The sequence below is a fragment of the Portunus trituberculatus genome, chromosome 43, assembly GCF_017591435.1.
Source record: "Portunus trituberculatus isolate SZX2019 chromosome 43, ASM1759143v1, whole genome shotgun sequence".
Classification (NCBI taxonomy): Eukaryota; Metazoa; Arthropoda; class Malacostraca; order Decapoda; family Portunidae; genus Portunus; species Portunus trituberculatus.
Genome location: NC_059297.1, coordinates 23,926,690 through 23,951,689, shown reverse-complemented (window position 1 = coordinate 23,951,689; position 25,000 = coordinate 23,926,690). Strand labels below are relative to the sequence as shown.

Genomic DNA, 25,000 nt, shown 5'->3' with positions numbered 1-25,000 from the left:
TCTGAGTGTCATGGTGTTGGTGATGCTGAGTGGGAGGAAAAATAATGGGTGCTAAGTGTCACCCAATGGCCAGTGATGACTTGGTAATGGTCACTTCAGTATTAATAGTAGTATGTATGCTGCCCTCCCTTCCCCCCTCACCCCATCTCTCTCTCTCTCTCTCTCTCTCTCTCTCTCTCTCTCTCTCTCTCTCTCTCTCTCTCTCTCTCTCTCTCTCATACTAATTAATAATTTATTGGGAGGATTTGCAAGATGTGATAATGATGTGTGTGTGTATACATTTACCTAGTTGTAGTTTTACAGGGCCTGGGCTTTATGCTTGTGTGGCCCCGTCTCCATATCTACACTTATCCAATCTTTCCTTAAAACTGTGTACACTCGTTGCAGACACTACTTCTTCATTCAAACTGTTCCACGTCTCAACACATCTTTGCGGGAAACTATAGTTTTTAATATCTCATAGACATCTTCCCTTCCTCAGTTTCTTACTATGCAATCTTGTGCTTCGACTGGCATATTCTTCTCTCAGTATCAGATACTGTGTGTGTGTGTGTGTGTGTGTGTGTGTGTGTGTGTGTGTGTGTGTGTGTGTGTGTGTGTGTGTGTGTGTGTGTGTGTCACCTGTAGATACACTATTGAATTATAAAGCAGAGACCAAAATATATTGAATGATGTGACTTTGTTTTGTGTTTTATTTAACATGGGAACTCTTGATTATTTCTCTCATGAACCACCTACAACATCCAGTACAGCATGCTTGTGAACAAGTTCTTATAAAAGGAATTGTACAGTACATATTATGGTAAATCATCCTATATCACCCTCTCTACCCAAGTGTCATAATGAACTTTAAGTCTTATTTTTTGTTTTTCTTTGTCTTCTGTCTTTTAATGTTGAATGACAAATTGTATCCTGTTAGTAATTTATTTTCTTCATTTACTTTGTAAGCTAAGTATTTCATGATTTATTTTCAGCCCTTGTCTAGTACTATATTGTATTTAATAATTTAGTTTCACTGCCCTTCTTATTGTGATTTTAAAACTACGTCATCTTAGTCATTGTATGATTTTGCTATGCTGGTATAAGCAAAGGAGGCTGTCCTTGCTCCATACTGCTATTGACATTTCAAAGCACCATGTGGTTCATACTTCATACATGTATCTGTTATTCATTCTGTAAAGTAGGTATGTAAACATTTCACTGACTCTATTTGGAAATAGGCACAAGTTCATCATACAAGTTTTCAGATTCATTATTGTTAGAGCACTTATTCTCTTTCTCTTCTGCCTTTGGTGACTTGTCCACAGAAATATCATACAAATTTTTAGATGCAGTGTTGTCAAAATGCTTACTCTCTTTACCTTCTGCCTGTGGTGGCATGAACTCCAAAGTATCATATATATATAATGATTTTGGTGCATTATTGTCAGATTTCTTTCTCTCTTTACCTTCTGCCTGTGGTGGCATGAACTCCAAAGTGTCATATAATAATTTTGGTGCATTATTGTCAGATTTCTTTCTCTTTTTTCCTTCTGCCTGTGGTATGAACTCCAAAGTGTCATATAATGATTTTGGTGCATTATTGTCAAATTTCTTTCTCTCTTTACTTTCTGCCTGTGGTGGCATGAACTCTAAAGTGCCATATGATCTTTCAGACACATTATTGTCAGAAGGCTTACTCTCTCTTCCTTGTTCCTTTGGTGGCTTGTGTTGTTGTTGGTTCTTATTGATGGGCAGCGCAATGTAATCATATTCATGGTCCTCGTCTGCACATCCAAAGGAGCATCGAGAGTGTTCATCCACATTGGATGGTGTTGGAGGAAGTTCAATGTCTGGAATAGGAGGCATTGGAGAACCCTCCTTATTTTGTGCAATACTTGTTTGTGACTCTGGAGAATCATTGAGCTGTGCATCAGTTTGATCTACTTTAATGGATGGCTGGTTATCTTGAGAAGAGTGTCTGTTTGGAATCAAAATAACTTGGGAGGAAGATGAACACCATGTAGTGGGAAAACAAAATATTCCTTTAAACTTTTTCCGCACTCCACTATTTCTTTTCTGTTCTCCAATTTGTAAATTTGGATTTAGCTTTGTAAGATTGAAGTAAATTGTAATGCCAAGCAAAATTAACTGGATCAGCATTGTGAGCTGTGCAACCATTGCTATTACCACGTATGGAGCACACTGGTCTTCACCCAGTTCTGTGGTGTTTGTTACATTGCTAGGAGTGGTGTCCATAGTGGAGGAATCCTCTGCAAAAGAAAATATATATATATATATATTTTAGATAAGAATCAAACTCTTGAGGAATCATTCCTTCATCTTATATTTACATATCTGAATATTTCTAACTAATACTTTCATAAACTGTTTTACATATTTACTTATAATTATTTTTCTCTTGCTTTGATATCAATACCTTTAATTTTCAGAGCCTTCTTTGAAGAGAAGCAGTTGGGGGAGAAGGAGGATATGGATAAGGTGACAAATGTAATCTTGTGTTAAAAACTACAAGCATTACTGAAACACTTGGCAACATGATGAAGTTTTGTGTAGCTATTCATTATATTGTGTAATTATGATATGAATTGTCATTCATATCCATAGTTTGTTTAATTTTGCAAAATTGTTTTGAAAAGTATTTTTGTGTTGTAAGAAAATGCACATTTTGGGCGAGGGTTTATAAAAAGTGGTATCTCATCTTCCCAGAATATCACAGGAACTCTTTATGGGCCAAACACTGACTGTTTAGTTCTTGGAAAGAGAGGTGTGTCCATTAGATTGTATTTGTATGTGAATTGTACAAAGTTGTCTCATTCATCAAGATGAAAGAGGTAACTGATGTAAGAAATAAGTAAAAGGGAATAATAACAGAAAATAGGAGAAAGGCAACATTTAATGATGTCTTGCATTTCTGATTGGGGCAGAGGAAACTAAGTGTTGCTCATTGTTCCTCCATTCATCAACTTAACAACCTTCCAGACAACTATCCTCTCTTCTTCAATGACATTCAACTGTCCTCTTCGACACTTTGTTTTTTACCCATAACCTAAATTACAAACTTCGTATCTCATCTCTAGCTAAAACAACTTTTATGAAGTTTGGCATTCTGAATAGTCTTGGCAGGTTTTCTCTTTCCTCACTGCTGCTAAATATGTACAGGGCCTTATCCATTCATGTAGGAGTATGCTTTGCATGTGCATGGAATTCCACTCATTGCTCTTTTAGATGGGATGGAATTGAAAGTTTTTTTTTTGTTTTATCAACTTTCCTCAGACTTTTTCATCCTCTTTCTTATTGCCACAATTTTGCATCTCTTGTTATCTTCTGCTATTTTCAGGTCAACTGCTCTGATCTTGGTCACTGCATGCCTATCCCTTCCTGTGGCCTTGCTGCACAAGACCCTTCTTTCTCTTACACCTACTCTGTTAACCTCTTTAATGCAAGCATAAGCATTAACCAGTTCTCAATTTTTCATCTCTTTCTCTAGTAAACTGGAACTCTGCCTGCATCTGTATTTTCACCTAAGACTTGAACTCTTTCAAGAGAGAGAGGTTCCAAGATGCATTTGTAGATTTTTAATGATTCTCTTGACACAGCCTTTGGGATTGGCATCTTATTGACCCTTTTAATGTTAATTTGTTGCCCCAAAAAAAAAAAAAAAAAAAAAATGGTCACACTCCTCTGGAGTTCGTGCAAGAGACATTGTCTCAGTTTGAGCATTAAGTCCTGCTACATTACTTACAACTGATACATTTTCTCTAAACATTTCAGCAACAGACTGTCATTACCATGACTTATAGCAAAGAGGGTCACAATGCGCTGGTCACTGTAGTTGCAACAATTTCTCACTGGAAACTAAATTCATCACACTTTCTAGGTATGATAGGCATTTGTTGACCAGTTTCCAATAATATGACAAGAAATTAAATCAAAAGTGTATTTCATGATGCACAATTCTCACCACGAAGACTAGTTTGTTGTCAAGCATCAGCAACACCACCAGTAGGGGGATTATAAATTTCAAGTGCAGACATCTTAAAGATATGTTTAATTGCTGAAAAGAGTTGCTCACTACGACAAGCAAGTCCATTTTGGCCAGTCAAGGTAGTGATCCAGCTGTCTACTTGCAGTGCAGTTCCTAGATCCTTTCTCATGAAATATCTGTGTCGATTGTGTGGTCCCATTGCCCACATCCTTGTCATCATCTTCACTGCCTCACCCTTACTGATATTCCTCTCTCCATGCAATCTTCCACTTCCCTCTTATTTTCACCCTTAAACTTATCTCCCTATTCTCTTAGGACTTAAGGCGAGTTCACACGTGCCAATTTTCGACTGAAATTTTACGTACGTGGAGTTTCCGAGTCAAAATCGGCGCCTAGCGACTGGGAAAAGCAGTCGCAAAACGACCAACTTGTTGGTCTTGTTAATCGATTTGCGACTTTATTTACGTCGTGACGTCATGGAGTAAGCCTTGAAAATGTGGTCTTCAGTTATAAAGATGTTATAAAGATAGAGTTGGTGAGGGAAAAGAACACATCTGGGACCCCAGAAATGAATTATACAGTAAAAACAAGCTTGCGCAAATCGTCGTTCGATGAAATAGCCACCACTCTACAAGAACTGTTTCCCTCAATGTAGACTGTCAAGATTTGATTTGATCGCAATTGTGCACAGTCTTCTAAAGATAAACAATTTCCTTATGAGAAATGTAGGCTAATTTAGAGTGTAGTAGACACTCCTTTCTTTCCTTCTACTTAGCCAGGGACGTATCCACAGGCATTTTCCTTTCTGTTGACTCTTCCGGTACGCCAAAAGAAGAGCAACCACAGCTTCAGCATCGTCACTGGAGGAAGACATCTTGGCGGGTAGCTGTTTGTTTACACTCACTTCTCACCAGGGCACCAACTAGTCAATACTTTCCAGGCGCTACGTGTGACACTTTCCGACTAGAAGGGATGAGTCGCAAACAGGCACGTGTGAACCCGCCATTAGGTAGTATATCTCTCTTATCCCTCCAGTTTTCTCTTCTATCCTATTTTTTCCTTTCGTTTACTCTTTTTGATCTCTCTGTCCTTCCAATTTTCTCCCTTTCAAATTTCCATTATTTTCCTTTCTAATCTTCTAGTATATTTCTCTCGTCCCTCCTTCCAGATATTCCCTCTCTTCTACCTTCCTTTTAGTTTTTCTCACTCTCGCTCTTCGATATATAACTCACTTTTCCATTTATCCTCTACTGCACTCTTCTAGATGTCTCAGCTCTTCTCTCTTACATTTCTCTGCACTTCTACCTCCCTTCTAGATTTCTATCCATGATCCTGAGTTTCTCTCTCTCTCTCTCTTACTTTTGGCGTTGGAAGATTATCGCATGCCTGGCCACCTCGGTCCTCGGTACAGAAGAGCCGTCCACGTTCACCCCTGACAGCTCGACTGAGCGTACTATAGTGATGATACTGGCGAACACACAGACTTCTAAGTGCGCCGATAAAATTGTACAGGATGTGGTGTTGGAAAGGCGTCGCTTGTGTGTGTGTGTGTGTGTGTGTGTTCTGCTTCCCATGACGAACACGTGTTTCAGCTGTAACCTACATAGTACATAAGATGGTAATTTACTTTCGTAGTCAAGGAGTTGGATAGGGAAGGACAAACAAATACTCGTGTTATTTAACATCTTCTTTATTATTATTATTATTATTATTATTATTATTATAATTTTTATTATTATTATTATTATTATTATTATTATTATTATTATTATCATGGTTACAGCTTAAGAACATTTATAATTTAGCTTCGGTCCCAGTATTTCATAAAAAAAAGGCTAACAGAAAAAGGAAACAATTATTTCTAAAACTACGTTGATGATGACGGTAATTAACAATAAACAGTAGTAATAGTGGATAGAGTAATAATAATAATAATAATAATAATAATAAATGATAATGATAATACTTCAGTAAGACATCAAATAAGAAAAATCAACAAGCAGCGGATAAAGAAAATTCTCAATCAGTCGTCGTTCATAATGTAAACTCGAGGCTGAGAAAAGATCCGCAAACCCTCTTCAATTTGAGTGAGCTTCTCCTCCAGGGTGAGACGCACCTTCTTGATTCGCAGGGTGTCTTGGGCCACGGGCAGACTTGACAGCTCCCGTAGAACCTGTGTCTGACCTGCGAGAGAAGGAGAGGGAAGGAAGGATGAAGGATATGATGAGGAATTATAGCATAACACGGTTACACGGTTACAGAGAGAGAGAGAGAGAGAGAGAGAGAGAGAGAGAGATAACTGATTGATGTTATGGTGATGATAATACATAAACTAACGATGGCTGTAGTAATGTAAAAGGGTTGGTAATGATGGTGTTAGTGACGGTGGTGAAGACAAGACAGGAAACGAACATTAAGCTGATGACAGAGAGAGAGAGAGAGAGAGAGAGAGAGAGAGAGAGAGAGAGAGAGAGAGAGAGAGAGAGAGAGAGAGAGAGAGAGAGCATGATTTCAAAGTAATTATGTCATAGAGACGAAAGACAAGTGAAGTGAGACCCGATTTCCGTAATAATGTGACCTTATGAAACTTCACGAGGATGATGTGGAAAGCAGTGATGTGAATTTGTTTATTTATTTTATCTATCTATTTAATTCTTATTTATCTTTTTTTCCCCTAATGGAACGTTATAACATTGCGAGGATAATGGATTGCTTTGATACGTGTCAAGTATTTCAAGTATTTCGTTCTCTTGTTTTCCTTACTTGCTATATTTGTCATTTTCCAGCATGAGTACACTTTTTTTTTTTTTTTTGTAGAAAGCTAAACTAAAACATAATTGAAAAATACATTTTCTTATGATATTTTACGTATGTGTGATCCAATGTCTTGTGTCTTTATTATCATTTTATTGTTCACTTGTACTGATGTTTGATTTCTTTCTGAAAATATATTCTTTGAGCCATACTGTCATGCAAATTCCATGAACTAAACGGTACAAACTAAAAACTATACAAGACGGCGCGATAGAAAGCGAAACTTAACAGGAAATCTGGAAGATAACAAAATGCTGACTCGATAAAACTCTTCGAATCCGCCTTAAGATGTGGTCAAGCGCTTCTTTGTTTAAAGTGAGTATTGCTAAAAAAAAAAAAAAAAGTTCCCATGCTCATGAAATGATTAATCGATAGAGTATAGAGGATCAACGGAAACTTAACGAAGCGCAGTTAACTTAAATCATACTTGACCAAAGCTAACTTAGTTGAAAATGGAGACTATGCGATTTACATTAAAATAAAATTCATACCCTGATTAAATAAACAAATAAATAAACAGACGAATAGAGTAAGAATATTTCTTTAATTACAAAAGGGTTTTAACTCCGAAAGGGGACTGGGGTTGTGTGTGATATTGGTGAAGGTAGGAAGGGAGGGATGATTGACGTACTGACGGTGACTTACTCTTGTGCAGCAGGTGGAGGGTGTTGAGACGCTCGTGGTCAGGGAGCGGCTGGTGGCCTGGAGGACAGTCCGGGTCCACGGCGCGGGCCAGCTCCTCCTGACGACGCTTCTCCTCTTTCCGGATTTGCAAATATCTGTGTGTGTGTGTGTGTGTGTGTGTGTGTGTGTGTGTGTGTGTGTGTGTGTGTGTGAGAGAGAGAGAGAGAGAGAGAGAGAGAGAGAGAGAGAGCAGTGAATTTTTATGTATTGAAAAGAAAATATTACATACGTAAAGTAGCACATGATAATTACACACACACACACACACACACACACACACACACACACACACACACACACACACACACACACACACACACACACACACACACACACACCTTGGTATTTTGCCTATTTGATAGGAAGGTGGAGTGTGAGCTACGTTCTTCAGGGACTGGGATCTCCGCAGGAGGTCGCCACGGGTCCTCCTGGGCTGCTGCTGTTCTCTCTACGGGACATACACAAAATATGAGGAGTGTCACGTATGGACAAATAATATGATGCGATGTTTCCGAGCGGTCAACCATCTATGCATTGAACAGAGAGGTCAAACAACGCGTTGCTTGACCTCTCTGATAGGAAGGGAACCACTGCGTTCAACGCAACATAAACCCTCAAGCTTAGACTCAATGTTTGGTCACTTCTAAAGATGTCCCAAATAAAAGTTCGGCCGTACGTACGTGTTACATGCATCATACGTACCTATTTAATGACTTACTTATCTACTGCCTTCACATTAAAAGCAGTATTCTTGAGCGCGTTTGTCTTTCAATAACATTTTTCTCAAAAGTCACAGATGGTAAATCGAGTCTATATGTACTGCATGTGTGTTTTTTGCCACTAATGATGGAGAAGACTTCTCAAGTTACCAGTGTACAATCTTGAAACAATCCTAGGAGAATACCAATGACGTTCCATTAGAAGGCTTGATAACGGTAGTCATAGTTAGACGTACTGGAGGATGTGGTGCTATCTTATCCACTAGATTTTGATGCTCTCTCTCTCTCTCTCTCTCTCTCTCTCTCTCTCTCTCTCTCTCTCTCTCTCTCTCAATTTCTTTACATATGCTCTTTAGAGAGAGAACGAACGTACGTAGAACTATCAACATAAAAAAAAAAAAAAAACACGATTACATTTATCACGTTGTGCTAAGCTAGTGTGTGTGTGTGTGTGTGTGTGTGTGTGTGTGTGTGTGTGTGTGTGTGTGTGTGTGTGTGTGTGTGTGTGTGTCTGTCGTGAGAAGTAAGGTTCGCATTTTGTTGTATGTTGGACTCTTATCTACTTTCAAAGGCCACTGAGATCATAAGAGTCCAGCTTGCTTAGTACAGATTACAAAACTCTTATAAAAGATCATTAAAATCATGAAGACACCTCTGGAAATCCTAATAACTTTCACTATATAGAGCGTGTTGAAAGTAGTCTAGACGAGAGCTACTGTATTTAATTAAGAGTAACGTCCTTATTTTAGTTTTCCATTTAACTATCTGTCTACTTAACTATAATACAGTATCTCTTTATATATTCACTTGTTTTACTCTTTATCTCATCCAGTTTGTCAATCAATATATGTAAGAGTAACTTCCTTATTTTGGTTCTCCATTGAAATATTCATTTACTCTAAATATTTATTCGTCTAATTATCTATATCTTTTTCATCTATCTACTCTTATCTTATCGAGTTTCTCACATTTTTTTTTATTTATCATTATCATTATCTCTTTTTACAACAGGCGAAGGAGAGATAGATGACAGTCTCAGTGTAATGCCACGCCCTTTAACCTTTACTGGAGTGTCGCCACATGCCCCACCACAGCGCCGCGACATTATTCTCTCTCTTTTGAGCTTCTCTTGTAGCTGCTCTCCCCTCCCGCCCCGCATGTCTTAGAACCAGGGACCGTGCACAATATTCTTGTAGTTTGTGACATTTTTCTTCGACTGTTTATTTTCTTTTTAACTAGTTCTGATTTGCTAGAAGGCATTGTAGGGTTTTTGAGAATATTTTTTCGTGATTCTAGATTTACACTGCTTTTCTTTACTATTCCATTTAACCTATTTGTTGGTCAGTTTATTTAATTTGTTTATTCGTTACTATTATCATTATTGTTGTCGTTGTGGCTATTTTTCATTGACAAATTTATCATGTTTAGTAACTTTTATCTATTTATCCTTTTTTTTTTCGCATATGGAGACAAACAGCGGTCCTCTATAATGTACATAAATGATGCTGATGATGATGGTGCTGGATATCACAACAATTCCGCACCATCAGTAAAATAAAGACTCATGCCAACCCGACACATCATCTCCGCGGTTTGAAATAGTGATGATCGAGGAGTAGCCAGAATACCCAGAAGAGAGCAGCAACACACCGTCACGTTAACCTTCCCGCCTTCACTCTCAAACTGCGGGGAACGATCACCGCCATACATTTCCGCATATCTACCATCTACTTATTCATTCTAGAAGGGCCAATGTCAAAAAATGGCCGATAAGCACACCACTAAACTAGAAATTCATCTGTCTATCAGTGCTATAATGGCCAATGTCGTCCATGCATCCGGGGAGCTACACTGGCGCTCGTTTGTTGTAATTACCTGATTGTTAATAAATGATGCAATATTTCACATATGCTTTTCTCAAAACTTGGATTTTTTTGACATTGGCCCTTAGAGTTCTCAGTCCTAGCATTTATCTATCATTTCTTGTTCGCATATTCATCACCGTATCATTTTGTTCTTTCTAAGCGATATTACAGACGTGTATCTTGAGAATGTGTTAGCTAAACTCTAGACTCTCACCAGTAATATATTCAAAGGCCATGGGGATGAATACGTTGGTTTCTCTCTCTCTCTCTCTCTCTCTCATTGTTTGTGTATATTCTTCTTAATCAATCACTACTATCATGAAAGTACCATTGATATAAGTTGATTTTCTCTCTCTCTCTCTCTCTCTCTCTCTCTCTCTCTCTCTCTCTCTCTCACATTGACGATATATATTCCTTCCTAATCAATCACTAAAATCAAGAGAGCACCCCTCAGAGTCCCTCCTACAACTTCCACTGAAGGACGGTAGGATAAAAGTTTTCTCAGAGATAACGCGCCAAAGCGTTTGCATGTGTGGTGTGTTGGCCTTTATGTGCGGCGGTAACCAGATTTCTGACTTCCACTAGTACTGACGTCACTGTAGCTCCTTATAGTTACTATGTATGGTTTGATTAGATATATCTACATGTAATAAGAAAATAAATTACACAAAAAAAGAAATATGATAGAATAAATGAAGAAACCAACCATTAATGAAAGAAGTAAGTAAATGAACAAATATACAAAAATTATTATCATATGGAAGGAAAAATAAAACAAGAAGAAAATAAGGTAAAAAAAGCTAATGGGGTAACGCTGTTTTTAAGATGAATGATGCTACAGTGGCAGCATAACAATGATAGATGATAATGAAGGTAGTAGATGATAGTAATAGTGATAAGAAAATAGGTAACAATAATAGTGATAGTAATAAAGAACGAAGATAAAGCAAAAACATAATACTGAAAAAATAGATAGTGAAGTTAGGTAAAGATAATAAAAAAAATGTAAAAGAAAATAATAATGAGAAAGGACGACGGTGAAGCAAAACCAATGAGGATAACTAATGAAAATATTCCAAGACATCGGGAAGTTATCAAAATTTTCAAAGGTGTTTTCATTATACAGATCACAAATGAATTCTACATCGCCAATAAGGAAATTACCTGATTAATCTCTGGTAAACTCTGTAACTCCCTACCTGCTGCTGCATTTCCATGTAGCTATGACCTGAATTCATCTACTCTAAGAGGAAGGTTTCAAGACATTTATCACTCGGCCCTGTTCCGGTACTGGCATCTAAGTGAGCCTTTTTGTTTGAGTTTTTTTTTTCTATATGTCCTTGGCCAGTTATTTCCCTCTTACATCGGAAAAGAATATCTCTGTAGTTTTTAATAATTGTCCTTATCAGGTTCCAAAGCCTTTCAAAGGAATCTGTGCCTTTCTGGAAATACTACACGGTGAACAGATAAGTATGGCAGTTGTGGATGACTGACACCCTTCAGATTAACTAATCCACAAAAACTCCTTCAGATAGTTTTTTTTTTTTCTTTGCATCTCTCTCTCTCTCTCTCTCTCTCTCTCTCTCTCTGTTCGAGAACAAATATCTTTCTGCTAATCTACTCTATTAATTTAGTTGATCAAGTCATTAAAACCAAAACAACTAACCTATTAACTAACTTACTTATTAACTCAATTGATAAGCAACCAACTGACTTACCCACAAATCAACGAGCGAATTAACAAGCTGACTAACGAACAAGCGAACTATATATCTAACCTATCTAACGAGTCAACTAAATAAGTACCTAACAATGTATATAATGAAAGGCGTTAAATATGCTGATAAATGCATCCATGAACAAGTAGTGCAATACGTCAAAAGTAGGTATATGCGAGTGTTGTGTGGTTGGCAGCGCTGAGTAGGGAGTGTTGAAGGGAGTGGTAAGACGGATTCTGGCCAACGGATGTCGCAATGATAAGATACAGAGAGAGAGAGAGAGAGAGAGAGAGAGAGAGAGAGAGAGAGAGAGAGAGAGAGAGAGAGATGCCGCGCTCTTATCTTGGGTTGCTCTGTGGTTCAAATCGTTTTCTTTCTTTCTTTTCCGGCGTTAAACAAGTGGCATCCGGATCCTTGTTAATAACGCCTCTTGTTCTCGACTGTGCTTGAAGGTCAAAGAGTTGATTAGCTGAGTTAACCTCAGCATATTTTCCCCGTTGATGCAAAGTTGTCAATTTATCCCTGGCATCACTGGAACACCTTTAAAACATCATAACTTCCAGTACCGTCAATCCAAAGTATACGATACCTGGTTTTATGTGCCTATATTAAACCACAGCAATAACCTACACATCTCTACTACACTCTAACATTAAACCACAGCAATAACTCACACATCTCTACAACACTCCAATATCAAACCACAGCAATAACCTACACATCTCTACTACACTCTAACATTAAACTACAGCAATAACCTACACATCTCTACTACACTCCAACATTAAGCCACAGGAATAACTCATACATCTCTATTACAAACGGATAGGTTAGTCACTTAGGTGCTGCGTGAGGTACGTTTGAAAAGACACTTAAAACATGTGCTGGTAGTGCATGACTGCGGCGGCTCTTATGTGTTTGCATGGTGACTTGTTGCATGAATCGATTTGAATTGAAGTGTACAAGTTTCAGGCATCAAATCAACAATGAACCACGTGGTATTAAAGTTTTTCTTTTATATGTACGTATGTACATGTGTTTGTATGTATATGATGAATATTTTAAGCACGAAATAAACTAAGCAAACGTGGTATTAGATGTGAAGGTTAAAGAATTGCCATGAAAGTCTTCTTACTCGGTATGTAATGGAAGAATAATTTCAACTAAAGCGCATGGCAGCGATCAAGAAAGTCGCGTCCTACATGACACTAACGAAATTACCCTTCCTCTCAGTAACACGTTCATTTGTTTGTTATCAACCCATACAAAACGTAATGAGGCTTATCTGCTGAAATGCAATAGCTACTGACGTGAGCATCTTACGATATAACCCTTCCCTTCCCTTCCTCAGATGAAGCTTCGTTCTCGTCTGCTGTAATATCTCATCAGTTAACCCTCACCTTCAAGCGTCGTGGAGAGTTGGTCGTGGTAGTGACAGCGGTGGCGACAGCGGCGGTGTCATCCTCGCCGGTGTGTTGGACAGGTGTGGGTGTCGCCAGCGCTTGGGCACGGTGCACGTCATCCGTCTCATCTACGCCGCCAGGATCGTCAATCTTTCTGTCTTCCCCTGCGTTGGTAATTTTCTCGCCCACAGTAACCTCAGCCTTGCTATCAGGCGGCTCGCTGTGTTTGGTTCCTGCCACAGCACCGGAGTAAATTGCTGCATCCTCCGCGTCCACGGCGCTGTTTTGGGGGAAGTCTAGGTCATTGTACGAGTCCCAATCGTTCTGGTTGGGATCCTTTGCTCCATGGCTTCCTTCTGCCGTAGTGCTTTGACTGTCTGGACGAATCGCCAATTTGAGGTCTTCTCGGGTGGCGCGGCGGGGAGACTCGGCTTCTATGTGGTCCCCCGGGTAAAAGTCACAGCTAGAGGACAAAGTGGAGTTGAGATTCGTGTCCTCCGAAAAGGAAGCGGCATCTGCCGCGTCTTGCCTGGCATTGCTCCATAGGCTGCCGTGGCGGGAAGGTGGACGGGTGCCAGAAGGCCGTATGTCAGGAGGCTCGGCCCAGCTCGCTTTTGGCTCTCAGCAAGCCGCGTTTTCCTCTCGACTCATCTTTGCTTATTGATTCCGTCATGGCAGTACTCTTGAGCCCCATCGCTTGCCTTCCAGCGACACCTTTCCCCTCACCTGTGTCCTGGAGCAAGCGACCACTCTTGGAGATTATTCTGGAAGATCTAGCGGGTTGTGGGGAGGAGAAGGAGGAAGACGGGGATGGGGAGGAGGATCGGTGGTGGAACTTTTTCAAGGCTTTTAGTTCACCTGAGGCACCTGCTTTGGTTCTTTCCGCGCTGCCTTCCCGCCGCCTGGCTTGGGTGCTGCGATCAAAGCTGTGTGCACGGACCATTCTTGGAGGGGTAGCAGCCCTCACCTGGGTTCCCCTCGAACGGGTGGAGTCCTCACCGCTGCCTGCATCACCTGATGAACTGTTGATTCTCTCGACTGCATCCAACAACTGACGGTGTTGGTTCTCAATGGTCCGGTAGTGCTGGTGGTAGTCCATCTCGCACGCCGGCCGCTGACTGCTGATGCGAGATACCAGACTCTCCATTCGCAGCCTCCTCATTTCCCTAGTAAGACCAGCATCGGGGAGGAGGGGGTGTTGGTCTGACTCATGGGGTGGCAGGGGGCTGGTGGCTAGCGGCCTGAGCACCACGGGACTCTGAGGGCGTGAGGATGTGTTGGCAGGCCATCCCTGTGGTGGATAGTGGGGGTGTGTTGGGAGCGGTGGATCGGGTGGATCCTCTGAGAGAGAATAGTAGTCTGAGTGGGCACTGTCACCACGCCCCGCCCCGCCCTCACCAGTCTTCACCAAGGAGGCATCGACAGGACCGTCTGTCTGCAGGGGAAAATCTAATAATCCTCCAGCAGGACTGGTAAACGGTGACATAGAGGAGGGATGCTAAAGGTGAAGGGGACTGTGATAGTGGTGATAATCACATGGAAAAAAAAGGAAGGTAAAAGAAGAAAAGCGATACATAAGAATAACTTAAGTTATACCCTTCATGAGGTTTACCTTGCTTAAGGTGGAGGCGGTGGTGGAGGCGGAGCTCACGCGAGTGGTGGCTCGCAGCGGCTGGTGGCGGCGGCTGGGTTGCTCCCTGTCCCGGCACTTGGCTTGGATCTCCCGCAGCCGCCTCACGTTTTCCTGCAGGAATGAACTCTGGCTGCGACTTGCTGAAAGGAGAAAAAGATGTGGAGAGAAGAGAAAGAAGGCAAGGGAAGATGAAATTACAAATTTAGACGACTACTGTTGGTTTTTACGTCCCGTTTTGCCAGTTTATCTCACTGCAACTAAAACAGTGACATACAAAATTTTGGAATGATAAGGACTGCGTTGTTATCACTGAATGGAATTGGAAATTCGATCACGACTCTCTCTCCCTCTTAACGATATAATATCCTATCCACACAAGGACTAGATAGAAGCTTATGGACGTTTGATCCTGTCAATAATGGCAATAATGATACCATAATTATCATTACATCCACTATGTGTAAACTTCCATCTATTCCTTGTGTGGGGTAAGACTGAACCGTTCATTTGAGAGAGAGTCGGGATCACCGTTCATGAAGCATGATTCAGAGCTTCAAACTCAAAGCCTTCATTCGTCCTGGCCTGAGTCAAGTTCCGGGTTGCGCATATATTTCACATACTAGCTATCTCTCGCCAAGATTATCTTCCGAGTGTTTTGTGTAGGTGATGGAGTGACGTGCTTGCTTGCTACAGGTAAGAAACACAACACGATTCGTGCTTTATGTAGAGTAAGGTGGTGTCTCGCGTGTGAACTTGGATACTGTGTTGCTCATCATCGTGTTAGCAATTGTTTGGTAGCAAGTAAAGATTGATTTCGACGGCAAATCTGTCACGAATCCTGTGTAACAACCGTACGGTAACATACATGACATGTGAGTTTCGTACTTGTATCTGATACGGCTAGATAAGAAACATTTACCGAATATTTTGTCTGGCATGTAAATTGGGATGTAACTGAAGCCACAAAAGCGCATTCATCAGAGAGATAGGTTAGGCTAGTGTGTCAAAATGAAAAGTAAAGCCTTCCACCCTTTGTCATTATAAACGGTGAGGCCATTCATTCATTTTATCAAAAAGGAAAAAGGGGAGGGGCATCTCTGGTGACGATGTGGCTTTGCACGTGTGGCATTACATGATAGAGAAAGAAAAGTATTAAGTGAGAGAAAAAAAAGGGTTTCGCCAACTCTAGTTTTAAGAGTTGTCGTTTATACTGAGTAGAATGAAAACTGTGGTCTGATATAATGTCATAATGAACCAAAAAAGTGTGGCTTTGCATTAGTTTGCAAGATATCTTAAGTTTAGTGTGGCCATCCATGGTGTCAAGAATGTAAAGTGTGCTCCTCCTACTGTATCGAAATGAGAAAAGTGCATCGGTCCATGGTTGAAATGAAAGGTGCTCATAAATGGTGTGAATATCCATGGTGTTTCAAAATGAAATGTGTGACCATCAGTTCTAATGTTTGAAATGAAATGTGTGAATATCCATAGAGATTGAAATTAAAAGTGTCGCTATCATTACTATGTAATGCTTAAAGTGAAGTGTGAATACCCATAGTGAGTGAAATGAAAAGTGTGACCATCCATAGTTTTCAAAAGAAAAAAAAAAAAAAAAAATCTACCTTAGATAACAAATGAAAAATAAATAAATACAAAAATAATGTTGACATCACCATCACCTACAGCATATATGAAGATAAACCAGCCATAGTGCCAGTGTCAGGCTGAATAAAAAAAAAGTATCAAAATGAGGAATGTGGCTTTACATGGTGTGGAAAAAAAAGGAAAAGAAAAAAAGAGATTCATATAAGTGTCAGAATGAAAACAGTGACCACCCATTGTTTCAGAAGGAAAAGTATGGCCCCCTATGATAAGAGAGAAAAAAAAAAAAAATAAATAAATAAATAAATAAATAAAATAAATAACAAAAATGAAACTACAACTACTCAGGGGCATTTCTTGGGACTGAAAACATTGAGGGCTGATCCCAGACCTTTATAGAGAAGTATAGGGAATCCTTCCTGGGAAAAAGGTTATGTTTCTGTGCTTCTTTAGCCTTGTGGTGACTTCAAAATGTGTCAAAATTAAATTATATTATACAACTACAACTTCTTTACTCTTTAATGGCTTGTTGATGTACAGTTCTGTCATGTTTCTTCTGAAGTTGAATTATCTGGGGCTAAGGAAAAAAACATCCAGGGATAAGCCAAGGATGCCCAGGCCAGGCGACGCTAGTATGGGTGGCAGAGGCGTCAGTGTGGAAAGTGAGTACCTAATAGTAGTAAAGTACATAGGTATTAGCTTACAGGAAGTGTGGCTGTCTGTGATGTAATGAGAGAGAGAGAGAGAGAGAGAGAGAGAGAGAGAGAGAGAGAGAGAGAGAGAGTTAGCATGTTGCAATATGTATTGGTGTATTGATAAATTCCAGCATTAATGTTTCAGCAGTCTTGCCTCATTATGACCTGAGGTGAAGCCTTCCTGGTGTTATAATTTGTGGCGGTGTTATAATTTGTAGTGTGCATCATTATTATTATTATTATTATTATTATTATTATTATTATTGTTTTTGTTGTGATTATTATTACCATTATTATTTTTGTCATCTGTGGTCTTTTTACATAATTAGCACTTTGATTTTTTGTATCAAAACCATTACCATTTTAATTATTGTTATTATTATTATTATTATTATTATTATTATTATTATTATTAACATCATTGTCATAATATTCACATCATATCATCATCATTTATATATATATATATATATATATATATATATATATATATATATATATATATATATATATATATATATATATATATATATATATATATATATATATATATATATATATATATATATATATATATATATATATATATATATATATATATATATATATATATATATATATATATATATATATATATATATATATATATATATATATATATATATATATATATATATATATATATATATATATATATATATATATATATATATATATATATATATATATATATATATATATATATATATATTACAAGACCATCATTTATCTTTTACACATAAGAAAAAAAAGTGATGATTAATTTCAGGTTTTGGAATTTATTAGTATTGTCTTGCTACATTGACAGAAAAAAATGTCAAAAAAATTTATAGGCTTTGATTTTTAAGACTTCAACCATCCCACAAATGTGTGACACAGAAAATGCTATATTATGTACTGTATACATCTGGTCTGCATCGTTTATTTTCTTTTATGTAATGTAATTGGTATTCAATTGAATAATATTAGTTTGTTGAATTTATTCAGTATATGACAGAAAGTTTGATGTAGAAAACGTTTTAGTGCTTTCTTGTATAAAAGTTACATTAATGAGAGTTTTCACTGCAGATTATATTAGAACTACAAAAAAGGAAGCACCTTGATTGACATGAAGATTATGAAAAGAAAACAGATTTTGGCTTGAGAAGTGATATTGATATTATGAAAAGGAGGAATTTTTCTTTGTCTTGAGAGATATAAAAAATATGAAAAGAAAAAAATTATCAACAATGATATACATACTACTATTAAAAGGAAACATTTTCATCTCAATTAAGATGAAAAAAAAAAAAAAGTGGAAGGGACATGGTTTTTTTTATAGAAATCTGGGTTAGTTTGTTTATGGAAGTAATGTATTCAGAAAGCACCATCAAACCCATTTACCACTGGCAGTCTACAGGAATGCACAAAAACACTTCAAAACTAACTGAACTCTGAAAATTGACTGGCTGCAGATTGTTCACACAGCAATGCAGTGTGGGAAGCACTTTCATAATCTTTGCCTTCCCCTCCTCTTATTCTTCCTGTTCCTCCATATCTCTCTCTCTCTCTCTCTCTCTCTCTCTCTCTCTCTCTCTCTCTCTCTCTCTCTCTCTCTCTCTCTCTCTCTCTCTCTCTCTCTCTCTCTGTGTGTGTGTGTGTGTGTGTGTGTGTGTGTGTGTGTGTGTGTGTGTGTGTGTGTGTGTGTGTGAAGGATGTTTGGGTTCAGGTAAAATTGTTTGCATGGATATAGCTACTTTGGGATATTGCATATACAAGTTTCATATGTACTGTGCAGTATAGTATAGTTATGTAAGTATAACTAAATCAAGTAGCTAGGTTAGAAGCTACATTTGATCAATAAAAGAGTAAAAAATGCTGGAAGCAAAATAACAGGTCATGGATATGTGGCACCACCCAGCAAAGGGGAAGCCACATTATTAACCTTTCCTCCCTCGGCTGACAACCTGAAATTACCTCACATAATCCCAGATAATCCTGCATGACCTGACACCTTGCATTAGGCCACTTCTTTGGAAGGTAATCCTTTACCCTGCTGCTTTTTGTGTCTCTACCAGTCACCACACAGCTTGTGTTCATAGTGGTTGTGGCTTAAAGAAGTGTACTGTACACTTAAAATTACTTGCTGAACTGTGAGTCCAGTGATATATGTTAGTATAGCTACATGCCAAGCAATTTTTGAGCACTAGTTTACTTGCAATGTCAGGGAGTCTTTTCCCTCTCCTCATTCCTCACCTCTCTCAGCGGGATGCACTGTCACGCCCTGCACCCCGATGGTTAGGGAGCCTTGGCTGTGGCGCTCCCGAATCCTGCATCCCTCGGGAGAAAGGCCACGCCGCATGGCAGGCAGGTTCAGCCGCCCACCCTCCCGCATGACTGGAGTTCTGTACCTTAGGAGAAAGATAGTTTTAAGTGTCAGTTTTTTTAGCTAAGGTCAGATTATGATTCTATCTTCCTGTCCTTCACCATATACATGTAGCTATCTAGGCAGGTAGGTGTATTGATAGAGATGCCACAGCACAGTTTACTTTTATAATTTGAGTAAAAAACTGCAAAGAAATATTCAGCATTAGTATGTACAAGTCTTTTTCTTCAAATATCTAAGTATTATGAGTCTGCAGCATAGTATGTACAGTGTTAGACTTTGACAATGTCTCAGGTTCTTTCTTCTGTCATTATGATGGCAGTAGGTAATGCACAGTAGTACCCTGCTAAGCAAAGGATGTAAGTAGCCACCTGTTATGTTTAGTTTAGGCAAGGTATCAGTTTATTGTTAGCATTACATATATATGTACCTGAATACTATACAGTATATATATATATATATATATATATATATATATATATATATATATATATATATATATATATATATATATATATATATATATATATATATATACTATAGTCTGTGTAGGCTAAGGTGATCTACAAGCCACATTCTCTTCCTTGCCTCATCCTTTTTTTTTTTCTTTATGGGTTAGTAGATTGGCCACTCACAATACTGTTGCCACTTCCAAGAATCTTTAGATATAAATAAGATATTTTCAGTCACATACTGTATTCAGTTGGCTTTGCCCTGTGCTGATTTTGAAAAGTACTTAATAATATTAGAGTATCAAATCTTTTAGAGAAATTATGGAAAGATTTTGTATATATCTTTGCAAATTTCATCCAAATTTCATCCTGGCAAGTAAAGGAGGAAGTTTATAATAAATATCTAATGGGTATTGAAACATATGAATGAGTAATTGTGGTCTTTTAAATGATAATAAAGCTGTACCACTTGTGCCACGATGACATTATGGTGCACTATGTTGACATACTATGTAGTGTGTGTTTCCTTTACCATGTCTTCTAAACATCACCAACCTTGCTTTCATAGAGTCAGCCAGCTACACCAGTGCCACCACCATTCACACAATTCCCATGATTTAGTGGGATCTTATATTTCATGGGTGGCACTTTTGGTGTTTTTGTGTTGTGTACATGTCATGTGGTAATCCGTCTTCATTAAAATCACATTACTTACATACTAGGTATTATTACATCTATGATGTGAGTGTTGTCTCCTGTGACATGTTTCGGCAGACTCATGGGTATATTTATTTGAATAATATTTGCTACTTGTTTAGACAGGCTTCCTAAGGAGCCAATACTTCAGTATTATTACTCTTTTGGCATTGGTATTTTTGAGAATTAGCTTAGGGCAAAGCATTTTGAAAATGTGATTCAAAATAATATCTTAATAGAAAAAAAAATATATGGGAAGTGTGAAAGGATAGGAATGCACCACACTGCTGGCCTGCTAAGAGCGGAGAGGAGATGGTGGGGATGCAGCTATGTGTAGATCAACTTAGCTTATGACAACAATAGTAATTATAATTAAGCTTCATGGAGACATGCAGCAGTAGCAACAGCAGCAACAACAGCAATGTTCTACAGATTCAGATTATAAATATCTCAGGACTGGACCACATAGATTGTACATATTTAAGTAAAATACAATACCAAACTTCCTTCTTGTCACTGCATGGCATGGGAAGACACAGGAGAATGGTTAAAAATATGATGTTTGTTCATCATCATCTTACACTTTCATATCCATTACAAAACAATTAACATGTATGTAGGTTAGAAAAAAAATAATAGATGAGAACCACCCAACACAATGACAGAAAAACCAGTCATGCATCATTCACTTTCATAGTGAATAGAAAGTAGACATGCTTGTAAGGTCTCGATAGGATGCACAACTTACTTTTTAGATATTAAGCACTTATGTAGTATTAGTTGGTATATTCAGTGACTAACCGTTATGGAAAAGATGAATTCATTTTTACATTTTACAGAACAGCTGTCATAAGGAACACTAAAATATGTCTGTTCCTCTTTGTGTTACCTTTTTGTTAAATTTCATGCTGTGTCCCCTTAAAGTTGTTTCTTTGGTGATAAATCTTCTTCCTCCACTGTTTCTTTTTATTACTTCTCATTTGTCCTTTCTCCAGCTTTAGTACTAGCTAATCATAACTTCTCTGATAATTGTTGCTCTTTGAGACTTATTAGTGTACCCATAGTTCTGCTTCTTTGCTTTTTCTAGTTTGGTAATACTATGCTTCTTTAGCCATACCTACATTTGAGTGTATGTCTTATTGAAGATGTTATTGTCTCCCTTTTATGTGTGTGTGGGGTTACACTTAAAATGACAAGAATTTAATCATGTTAAGAAGGCAGGTATGCTAATCACTTTTTTATTTCTATGGAATTTGGGACCTTGTTTGTGGGTGAAGATAGCCTTTTTTTGTTTTTGTTTTGAGAGAGAGAGAGAGAGAGAGAGAGAGAGAGAGAGAGAGAGAGAGAGAGAGAGAGAGAGAGCAAACTTGTTTTAGTTGACTTTAATATCAAAATGATCATGCTGTAAGTTTTATCTAGAGGCTGGACTGTCACTTTGCAAACATTACAGTAAGCATGCTAATATTTTTCTTTAGGTCAGGAATATAGCTACTAAAAGCATAATTTCCTTGGAGAAATAGTGGATGCAAAATGTTCCTTAGCCTAAGTAATGCAAGTGTAAAGCCAACATAATTGGCAGGAGTGGATGTTAAATGTCCACTTGCATTAGATAAAGATGAGGATTGAGACCACTCAATCGTTAGCTGGAGTTCTCAGTCCGGGAAGTGATTATTGAGAACTCCACTTTTAATCATGAAAAGCAGTAGTTACAATTTTTCCTTTTACAATAATTAAAAGTGGATGTTTAGGTTGTGTTTTTAACAAAAGAGAAATACGTAGTTGTTGAAGCCTCTTTTAACTAAGGAAAGTGGCTCTTTAGTTCCTTCTTAACATAAAAAGTTAATGTTAAGATAACAGTTTTAAATAGCAAAAGTGAATATTAATATCAAATGTTAATATCACTTTTAGTAACGAAAAGCATTGCTAAAACTATAGCCTTTTTTAGCCAGATGAAATGCATAGACTCCACTTTTAACCAGAAGTGGATGGTCACTTTAGACAGGAACATTATACAAGCTCTGATACAAACGCTACTCTCCCCCTAGAAGAGGGAGGCAGAATGCAGCACATCTCCACAAGAGGCAAGATGGAGGGGCTGCTTAACCCACCACCTTTGTATCAGCCTTACCCGATCACCATCAGGTCCTCCACCAAGCAACCAAATCTGTCCCTGCTCAGTGCTATTTGTAACCACTGTGCAGTTGCTCACTTCCCTCAGTTCATCCCATTAGTAGTATCATTTTCTATGTTATCAATTATAAGTAGTTTTCTGATATATGTATGTATTTTACTGTATCATTCTTGTTTCAGTATTATACATGAGTATGTGGCATGCCTTGATAGCAGATCGTGATGCAAGGTATGCTTTAGATTTGGATGGTCTGCCTTGCGACATCCTTCCTGATGCTGGTGGTTCACTACACATCCAGAACAAGACGACACAAACACACCACAGTAATGCAACTCCTTCACACACATCCACAGTGGCAAAGAGAGAGGAATTATCCCTCTAATTATGGCCTGGCCTCGTATATTGCTTGAACCTTGAGTGGTCTGACGGTATTCACAGGATAGTTTCATACAGCTGAGTGCAAGATATAGGTCACTTCTTATTTCCATCCACGATCAACGCACTGGTAGAATAAAGTGATACTTGTACGCGCCCATCCATTACGTCCAGGAGACACACCCCGTGGTCAAGTAAGACACAAATGACTGGATTATCGCCCGATTACCTCTGGGGGAGAGAACGGATGAGTGGTAAATCCCTTCACTGTAGTAGCCTGGAGGGAATCACAGACGACTTCACTGCACGTCCACCACACTCCTTAGCTACTTATTATCCACTTATTGAGTACTATTTCTTGCTCAGTGTCCCTTCGTCGCGGGTTTGGTGGTGTTTTGAATTGAACCTCCGCCACGACGCATTCCACCTGGTCTGGTCTGTGTTTACCTGCGTGGACTTTGTTATTGTTTGTGGTGGTTGCCGTGGTGACAGGCGGGGCGTGGAGGAGAGCGGGGCCTGGCAGGGCAGACTCAATGCTTCCTGCTGCTTACTGTCCTTTGTAATTAATTGCCATCTTATCGACTGACCTGGAAGAGAGAAGGAAGTGTTGAAAGATACATCGGGAGACGAACAAGAGTATATGGTGACTGTGTAAGATGTGGGTGAAAGAAGGGGAAGGAGAATAAAAGGATAAAACCGATCAGAGGCAGGGGGGAAACTCGACATGTTATGAAGTGTAGAGAAAGTTATTTGAATGTGAATGATTTACTCAAATGCATCTATAATAATACGTTAATTTGTCTATTGCTAATATTATTATTTGTTCTGGTTAGGTATTCCTTGTTCCAACTCATTTAGACATCCTCGGTAGTATAGTGGTTAGTATCCCCGCCTGTCACGCGGGAGACCGGGGTTCGATTCCCCGCCGGGGAGAGATGCATTTTTTTTTTTTGGTGTTGGGTGTTTTCTAATCAAATAAGCAGATTTAGTTTTAGAATTAGCTGATAAGTTATGGAATGTATGTGTAGTGAGGTAAAAGGCCAGTATTAAGAAAAACATCTTTAATTTCTAATCAAAGCTCGTAGAGGTTGTTTATATATATATATATATATATATATATATATATATATATATATATATATATATATATATATATATATATATATATATATTGATAATTTGGATTGTGGAATTAGTAGTGATGTTAGTAAATTTGCGGATGACACAGATAGGTAGACTGATTATGTCAGATTCGGATGCCATTGCCTTGCAGACAGATTTAGGTAGGAGGAAGGAATGGGCAGACAGATGGCAAATGCAGTTCAACATTAACAAATGCAAAGTACTGATCGTAGGTAAAGGAAATCCACACAGCGAGACCTTGGAAGGTTCAGAATATGAAAAAGATTTAGGAGTTATAGTTAGCTCCGATCTTGGTCTAAGAAAACAATGCATAGAGGCTAGAAATAGTAAGGCAAATAAGATACTAGGATGAATTTTTAGGAGTGTTAAAAGCAGAAATTTAGAAGTAATATTAAATTTATATTTGTCGCTGGTCAGACCGCATCAATATTATGCTGTACAGTTCTGGTTCCCAAGTAATAGGAAGGTCATAGCTCTATTAGAATCAGTACAATGGAGAATGGCTAAAGATTACAGGGTATGAGGGATATTCCATACGAAGAGAGATTAAAGATACTAAATTTGCTTTCCTTAGAGACGTAGATTAAATGAGGGTACCTGATAGAAGTGTTTAAGTGGTATAGGGGTTACAACAAAGGCGACATCGCAAAGTTTTTAGGATCAGTAGCCAGGATAGAAGCA

General features: G+C 38.4%; 2 protein-coding genes and 1 non-coding gene across 3 annotated transcripts; 1 reads left to right on the top strand and 2 right to left on the bottom strand.

Annotated features, from left to right (window-relative positions):
- Positions 1 to 538: 538 nt before the first annotated feature.
- LOC123518292 lies at positions 539 to 5,505 on the bottom strand. Its single transcript, XM_045279027.1, has 2 exons — positions 5,348 to 5,505; positions 539 to 2,252 (listed from the first exon to the last, which is right to left on the bottom strand). Exon 2 carries the CDS (start codon positions 2,236 to 2,238, stop codon positions 1,207 to 1,209), a length of 1,032 nt encoding a protein of 343 aa, XP_045134962.1. The 5' UTR covers positions 2,239 to 2,252; positions 5,348 to 5,505; the 3' UTR covers positions 539 to 1,206.
- A 221-nt stretch (positions 5,506 to 5,726) lies between these two features.
- On the bottom strand, positions 5,727 to 23,642 carry LOC123518128. The gene is given in 8 exon segments (XM_045278765.1): positions 5,727 to 6,172; positions 7,448 to 7,581; positions 7,825 to 7,934; positions 13,189 to 13,790; positions 13,792 to 14,626; positions 14,804 to 14,964; positions 19,393 to 19,547; positions 22,799 to 23,642. Coding segments are annotated over 8 exon segments (2,169 nt in total). The 5' UTR covers positions 22,810 to 23,642; the 3' UTR covers positions 5,727 to 6,011.
- Positions 23,643 to 24,037: 395 nt separating this feature from the next.
- Positions 24,038 to 24,109, top strand: Trnad-guc. Its single transcript has one exon. It is a non-coding gene; the product is annotated as a tRNA-Asp (tRNA).
- The last annotated feature ends 891 nt before the right edge of the window (positions 24,110 to 25,000 follow it).